Source organism: Trachemys scripta, chromosome 20, assembly GCF_013100865.1.
Source record: "Trachemys scripta elegans isolate TJP31775 chromosome 20, CAS_Tse_1.0, whole genome shotgun sequence".
NCBI lineage: Eukaryota > Metazoa > Chordata > Testudines > Emydidae > Trachemys > Trachemys scripta.
In genome coordinates this window covers 4,209,845-4,217,983 of record NC_048317.1, presented here as the reverse complement: position 1 = coordinate 4,217,983, position 8,139 = coordinate 4,209,845, and the positions used below count along the sequence as shown (strand labels likewise).

At 56.1% G+C, this 8,139-nt stretch overlaps 1 protein-coding gene across 1 annotated transcript; it reads left to right on the top strand.

The window, feature by feature from the left end:
- Positions 1-1,062: 1,062 nt before the first annotated feature.
- GJA4 (gap junction protein alpha 4) lies at positions 1,063-7,149 on the top strand. The gene is made up of 2 exons (XM_034754344.1): positions 1,063-1,188; positions 3,858-7,149. Exon 2 carries the CDS (start codon positions 3,876-3,878, stop codon positions 4,878-4,880), a length of 1,005 nt encoding a protein of 334 aa, XP_034610235.1. The 5' UTR covers positions 1,063-1,188; positions 3,858-3,875; the 3' UTR covers positions 4,881-7,149.
- The last annotated feature ends 990 nt before the right edge of the window (positions 7,150-8,139 follow it).

Here is an 8,139-nt window from a genome sequence, read left to right as displayed (position 1 = left end):
CATCCCCTCCGCCTGGAGCTCTCAACTCGCTCGGCCCTTCGCTTGAAGCCAGTCACCTCCTCCCCTACCTCCCTGAGCGTGCGATCGAGTCTGCACGTCACACAGCCCTCAGCCAGGTGACTAGTCCCTGCCGAAACCAATGGGGCTTCCCAGGTAAGTGCTGCTCAGTGAGGACGAGGGTGGAAAGATCAGGCCTTTTATGGTGGCTTGGGCCCCTCCTGAACTCAGAGTGTCCCAAACCCTTGCGTGTGTTGGCCAGCCCCAGCAGCAGCCTGGAGAGAGCTGTTCAACTTCACCCCCCTGCTAGGCACGTATCCTGCAAGCTCAACCCCCCAAGCAGAGCCCCATTTGAGCTCACTGGGCCAGGGGGAGCTAGATGAGGGGAGACGGACCCTTGGCAAAGCATCTGAGCGGGGGCACTTTGTAGGCCGAATTCCAGCTCCCGTAGCCCCCAACCTAAGTAACTTGTGCACTGGTGCTTTGGTTCAAATGCCAGAGTTCTTCCCTGGCTTCGGGAAAAGACGGCCCCGAAAACGGAGCTTTCTCGGGGGCGATGCCCCCCCCCCAGAGGCCTGGTTGTCACCGGACTCTCACAGCTCAGGCCCCTGGCCCGGGATCTTCCCAGTGTTGGTTTTGGCTCCACGGGAGAGGCCCTGACCTGGCCTGATAGTATTATTATTTCAGCCTTGTCTGGCTTGTTTTCCTCCATTTCCTATTTCCAGGCTGCCCCGTCCTCGTCTGCGACTCCCTGTGAAAGAGGAGGGAGCCCAGCAGGGCCGCTCTCCCCCCGTTCCCGCGGCCGCTCCCAACTCCCGCTGTTGTGCTCTTCCCCCAATATTGCTGCGATTTCACATGGAACCGGCAGCCAGGAAGAGAATAAAGTCACCCCCCGCCTCACACCTCCTCCCCCCCACCCCCCAGCCGCACACCTGCCAAAGCAGCTGCCCCTTTAAAGGAGGGCTCTGCAGCCGAACTATCAATTTTACCAACCCCCAGTTTCCTGCGGCTCCTCCCCCCGCCCCCCTGTGTGACTCTACCCAGGGTCAGTTTCCTCCTTCTCTCGGACAGTCTCAGGGATTTGGTGGGAGCAGCAGCCTCTGGTATAAAGAGCCACAGGTTGTAACCCCCTTGCCCCACCTGGACCAGCAGGGAGCTGGGGCTGAGGTTGCACAGCTGTGCCTGGCTTCGGTGAGTAAACACCAGACTCCAGCTGGCTCTGGGTCCCTCTCCCAAGCAAGCCAATGGTGCTGGCGTGGTCAGGGATGGCTGGGCAGCCCCTCTGCTCTGGGGCATGGCTGGGCCGGCCAAGGGGCTGGGACTGGGGACAGGGGCTCAGCACAGATGCTGCAAACCAGACGGTTGCTGCAGGGAAGGGGATGGGGGAATGCAGAGGGGGTCTGTGTCCTAGCCCACTGCTTGCACCTGGGAGCCCAGGTGGTGCATGCCTTAGCCCTTGGCTTCGCACCAGGCTGACTCAGTTTAACCCCTTCATGACTGCATCTGGCCCCATCAACCCACCCCCACTGTGAGTCCTTGCTTCACAGAGCCAACAGACCCCTTGATTGGTTAATTGATAGGTGTTCCTTACAAATGAGCTTTCTAGGCTGGGGTGTGGTGCTGCAGGGAGGCAGGAGCCCCTGGCCTGAGGGGGTGGCTGCTGTGCTTAGCTCGGAAGTGCCCTTGGAAAGTGACTGAGTGAGACCCTGGGAAGGAATTGAGTGAGTGAATCTCCCCTTTGGGTAGCTAATTGCTGCTGCACTGGGGCTGAAATGCCTGGTCTCTCCTGGGGGATTAACATCAGGGTCTGTTTCTGCTGAGCGGGGCTCTGAGTAACTAAACTCTGCTCCCCAAAGGGTAAGAAAGTGGTAAAGTGTGTTTGGGGGGTGTCTGCTGCTGTGACCCTGGGGAGAAGGATGGAGCACCTGGAGCTTTCTCATCCTACTCTTCCCCCTCCCTGCCCCCCACTTTCTCCCCTGGGCAGGGGTGCTGCCTGGAGGCTGGGCTCCTATCCAGGGGAGCTGCTTAAGCCCCAGTGCTTTTGTGTCTCTAACAAGCTCCTCCGTCAGAGGGGCTCACAGTGGTGGCATAGCTGTCTGCTCTCAACCTCCAGCCCAGCTGCAGGGAGGACTGGTCCGTCTCTAACCTCATGCACCCAGGTGCTGGCTGCTGCCCTATGCCCTGTCTCAGGGACAGATGGCCCATTGGGCCCCTGGATTCCTTGGCACTAACCTGCCCTGTGGCACTAACTCGGCTCCTTCAAAAAGCCACAGGACAGCTACACTCTATGTCGGTGGCTTCTCGGCTGGACACCCTTTGGCTGGAGCCGTTGGCAAGGGCTGGGGGGAGAGAGGCTGTGCTAAGCCCCTAAGTTCCAGGGGCACCCACGCTTTGCAGCGCTAAGGGGGCAGTGTTGGCAGCTGGCCAGGAAGCTGAGGGCTGCCCTTAACGGGGTCCTGCACCTTTAACTAAAAGTAGCGTGCCCCCAGCTGTAAGGTGCTGCTTTCTGATGGACCCTTGGTACAGCTGCACTTGCTAGTCACCTAACCAGGCTTATCTGCACCCTGCAATCACCAGGCAAGAGGGGGTGTCCCATTTCCCTCTCCTCTCCTCCCGCCCCCCCCTTGCTTCAGTGGCTAATGCTGTCTGGCTAGTGTCGCTTTCTCTGCTGGAGATTTGTGGTCTCCCAGTGTGGGGAAAAGGGGTGGGGGCCTGGGTCTCCGGAAGGCTGACTTCTTGCTGCAGCCCTAATATTTTGGCAGTGATGGTAGCCTGCTGAAATCCCCAGTGATCCGCTTTAGGGTCTGACTGCTAGCCCAGGGCTCCCAGGAAGGAGCAGCTCTCCCTATGCTCTGAGGGGATGACTAGGCCAGCATCGCAAACTCCTGCCTGGGCTTCAGCTGGGACAAAATATCTTGTGCTCTACTGAAGCCCACCTAGGGTTGCCAGGTGTCCGGTTTGTGACCAGGCCACCCAGTCTGGTGGCTCCAGTCAGCACTGCTGACTGGGCAGCTAAAAGTCCAGTGGGTGGGGCTAAGGCAGGAACAGCAACCAATGGGAGCTGCGGGCGTGAGGACAGCGTACAGAGCTTCCCTGGCTGCCCACGCGCCTAGGGGCTGCAGCAATGTGGCTGCTGCTTCTGGGAGCTGCGGTAAACACCACCGGGACCCCGAACTCCCTCCCGCACTCCTGCCCCAGCCCAGAGTCCCCTCCTGCATCCAAACTCCGTCCCAGAGCCTGCATGCCCCCAAATCCCCAGCCTGGAGCCACCTCCTGCACCCCAAGCCCTTCATCCCTGGCCCTACCCCAGAGCCTGCACCCCCAACTGGAGCCCTCACCCCCCTCCTGCACCCCAACTCCCTGCCCCAGCCTAGTGAAAGTCTGCAATGGCGGGAGGGGGGAATGGAGCAAGAAGGGGCGGGGCCTTGGGAAAGGGGCGGGGCCTCAGGGAAGGGGTGTTCAGTTTTGTGCGATTAGAAAGCTGGCAACCCTAAGCCTGACCCCACCAGCCAGTTGGCACCCAACATGAGCTGCCTGTCTGAGTCCTTCCCGCCCCCGCAGAGCTGCCTGGTCCTCAAAGTGATACCACACACGGCTTAGCTCTGTAGAACCTAAGAACCGCACGCTGAGCTGGCTAAAACCCAGTGTCCCGGCTCAGGATGGGGGTGGGCAGGCCCTTGTCTGGGTTCCTAGTCGAATGAAACACCAGCCATGGAGCAGGGTGGTGGGGAGTGCTGCCAGGCCGTGTGGCAACCCAGGAAGCCCCGTGCGTCTCCTATCTCTGGCTTTTGTGGAAACAAGGGCTGAAAGGTCAAACGGTCAGGTTGACTTAACTCTTGTTCTCTCTCTGCCATCAATAGCACAAGACTCCCTAGAAGATGGGGGACTGGGGCTTCCTGGAGAAGCTGCTGGACCAGGTCCAGGAGCACTCAACAGTGATTGGGAAGATCTGGTTGACGGTGCTGTTCATCTTCAGGATCCTTATCCTGGGCCTGGCCGGGGAATCGGTGTGGGGGGACGAGCAGTCGGATTTCCTGTGCAACACCAAGCAGCCGGGCTGTGTCAACGTGTGCTACGACAAGGCCTTCCCCATCTCCCACATCCGCTACTGGGTGCTGCAGTTCCTCTTCGTCAGCACCCCTACCTTGATCTACCTGGGCCACGTCATCTACCTCTCGGGGCGGGAGGAGAAGCTGAAGCAGCGGGAGAGCGAGCTCCGGGCGGCGCAGATCAAAGACTTGAAGGTGGAGCAGGCTCTGTCGGCGGTGCAGAAGAAGATCTCCAAGATCTGCGTGGCGGAGGACGGCCGCATCAAGCTCCGCGGATCCCTGATGTGGACTTACGTCGTCAGTGTCATCTGCAAGAGCATCTTCGAGGCCGGCTTCCTCTTAGGCCAGTGGTACCTGTACGGTTTCTTCATGCCGCCCATCTTCGTGTGCGAGAGGGCCCCCTGCCCCCACAAGGTGGACTGCTTTGTCTCCCGCCCCACTGAGAAGACCATCTTCATCATCTTCATGATGGTGGTGGGCCTGATCTCCCTGGGCCTCAACCTCCTGGAGCTCTTCCACCTCTGCTGCAAGAACCTGCTCAGCAGCATGAGGGAGGCCTCTTCCTCTTCCAGCCCAGCTGGGGACATAGACTCCTTCCCAGACAGCAAGCCGTGTCACTACCTCCCCCTGAGCGAGAGCCACTCCCCTCCCTACCTGGCCTACAACAAGCTGTCGAGCGAGCAGAACTGGGCCAACTTCAACACCGAGGAGAACCTGGCGCTGCGCAGTGGCAACAAGCCCTCCCCTGAGTCCTACGCCCCAGGAGCCCAGCCCCTGCAGGAGAGACAGGCCAGCCGGCCCGGCAGCTCTGCTTCCAAGAAACAGTACGTCTAGGAGAGCACTGAAACCAGGTTGCTGTGTCTCGGGGGTATCCCTTGGCCATTGATCAAGGGGATACTCTGGTTCTTGGGCATCTTGGCCATAGGACCTGTTTGCTATAGAGGCTTTAAAAACCAAACCAAACCCCAAAGCTCCTATTGGAAACCCACTTTGGTTGACTGGCAGGCACCTCCTGCTCTCCACTGTCCATTGTGTGTCTGTGTATTTAAAGTGTGGGTGCTTTCAGGTGAGTGCACCTCTTGGCAGACTGGCCGTGCCATAGGATGTGTATGTGGCTCAATCATATGTTGCATTGTAGCCGGCTGGCTGAAGTTTACAGGGCGTGAGGACCCTTCCTACCATTCTGCTGGCGAAATGTACCTCAGGCTCCCTTGGGAAGGGTTATTCTCTGATGCCTTCGTCTGTACAAAAGACCCGAAGTAACCGGTGTCACATGACACCAATACGTTCGCCTTTCTCCAGCTGCAGTCCCAGGAGAGCGGGTGCTTTCTTTTTTTAAACTGTGTAGACATGGAAACCAAACGAAATCCCTTCCTCCGCTACAGAAGCGTCTTCAACGGAAAGCTGCCTGGGATATTGTGCAGCTTGCACTTAAATCCAAGGTGCTTTGCCTTGGGGTGGACCAGCTACTGCGTCTTTGGGGCAATATGTGGGGAAATATCCTTACTATAACTAGGGGAGCGTCCCCTTTCCTGCTCAGTGGTTTCCATCCTCTCTGATCAGAGCTGTGCTTTGTAACCTGAACTCTAAATCTCTCTAGCCGAGATCTTTAATTCCTAACTGGTGGAGTTAATCTGGCCTAGCCTAGGTAAAGGATTCCCCTTCTAAAGGAGGGAGTGGGGGAAGTCTGTTCGCCTCTGAGATCTTAGCAGCTGCAAGAGTTTGCCTTCAGCCTAGAAGTTCCATAGGGCAGTTTGCTGTAAGAATTACTGTGGGGTTTGATTGGCATTCCAGTGCTCCCCAAGCAACTGGTCCTGCTCCTAAACCAAACCTCTCTCCTTCTGGGTCACCTCCCAAAATAATCCCAACCTCTAGATCTTGCCACACCGAGTTGCATGACTCAGTAGTTTATCCGTCCAAGCAGAGGTGCCAGCCCAGGGTGAGGAAACCCTGATGGGCTAAGGAAAGGCCGTATCACAGGACTTAACGCCTACTTCCCTGTGCTCAGTCACCCCAGAGCAAAGTTATAAGCACTGTCCTCATGTACGTTCAGAGTAACTTCCTGTCCATGTGTTTGTCGGTGTAAGGGATCCCCACTGGTAACTGCAGTAACAGCCCTGGTCCTCTGCCCCAGATGGCCTCGTTTCTGAGGCACAGATTTCCATTGGTTAACTATTATTTTTTTAACCTGCTGGTCTGACTGTAAAACGACTGCAGCTTCAAAGCCCACTATTTGCCACTGGCTCTGTTAAGCTGTTGGTTGGCTAGCGCTAAGTGTGAGTATTCACTTCCCAGCCGCTTGACAGGGATCCCACTGTGTGCTCAAATCTGCTGGGAACGAGGGGCCTTCACTTGTGGGGGGGTGAGCACTGGGACTCTGCTGGCATGGAGCTGCCCAGGGATTCGGCCAGGCTGGAGGGGAGCGGGGATGTTGTGGGTAAGTGAATTGCCCCATTCAGAGACCTAGAACCATGGATGGGAGCTTAAGGCTGATCACACTCTTCCTAGGTTCCCTTTCCTCAGCCTCTCAGATAGGGACTGACTGCACCAGGCAACAGAGCTGGCACCTCCAGCCCAGCACAGATCTGATCCCGGAGTAGCTGGTGGGGGGTGGGGTTTGAGGAATAGAGCTGCATGGCAGAGTGTTCACGTGCACGGTTTAGGCTGGTGATTATTTCACTTTAATGAGCACCAAAGTCACTCAAAAAAAAAAAATCTTCATTTTAAAAAGGGGTAGGAAAAAAAAACCAAGTGACTTTGTTTGTTTGCACAAATGTCTTCTCCTGCTGGGGTGTAAAATGCTGGGAGGGTGGTGGGCTGAGGGAAACCTGCCGTCCCTTCTCAAGAGAGCAGGCTCCAGGGAATTGTGCCTGAAAAACCCCAAAGCTGTGAAACCAAAAGGGTCTAGCCTTATGTCCTTCTGATTGTTTGTTCCATTTTTAATGTAAGCCAAACCACCGCAGATGCCTGCTCAGTCTGTGTTCTTATCTCCCCAACGTGTTCGCGCTCCAGGCTGAGAGAGTAGCAGATGGAAGTCGCTCTTCAGCTCTTTCTGGCAGACTTAATGTTACATTTTTGTCAAATAAAACTTTGACATAAAATACCTCCTGCCGTGTGTGTGTGTGTGTGTGGTGCTTTCTCACAGCATCTAGTGTAACACGTCTAGTCTGATGGTTCTCAGTCTAATGCTCCCAGCTTCTTACTGTGAAAAGCTGGCTGACTGGGCTTGCCCTCTGTCACTATCAGCGGGTGAACTTTATTCAAAGTTTTAGCCTGATGCTATAAATTAACCTGGGGTCTAGTAAATGGGGCGAGCTGGTCAGACTGCTGACATCATTCACGACTTGGGCTGAAATGGTCTTGTTTGAAGTTCAGCTCCAGGTGCTGACCAGCTGTATAAAGAACGGGAATGGCCTTACTGCCAAATAGCTCACTACCTTAACCCCCCAATAGCATGGCTGAACAGCCTTTCTTCAGCCCTTCCTCCCAAGCCATCTCATGATGTAGCCCTTAGTCACTGAAATCAATCTCCCCCCCCCCCCTTTAACTTTAGCACTGGTAAAGTTTGCATGTGCCCCAAAAACTGAGGGAGGGGTAACTAATGAAGAGGACCGATCACTGCTTCAGAGCTAGCTGGATGGCTTGGTAAGCTGAGCCCTCTGTGTGTTAATAGGGCTAAATGTATACATCTAAGAGCAAAGGAGGAGGCCCTACTCCCAGGATGGGGAGCTCTAGCCTGGGAAGCAGGGACGTGAGAGACGTGGGGGTTGTGGTGGACAATCAGCTGAACGTGAGCTCCGAGTGTGACTCTGTGACCTAAAGGCAATCTTGGGACCTCTAAGCAGGGGGCTCTCAAGTACCAGCAGCGAGGTTATTTCCTCTCCATTTTTGTCAGGGGTGTGGCCCCTGCTGGGTGGAGAACTGGTACCCTCCATTCAAGAAGGCTGGCGATGGATTGGAAAGGGTTCAGAGAAGTGCCATGGGAATGATTAAAGGATCAGAAACCCAGCCTTGGTGACTGATCTCTTTGAGTCTCTTTCGCTTACCCAAGAGAAGGTTAAGGGGTGACTTGGTTACAGGACCTACAAGGAGA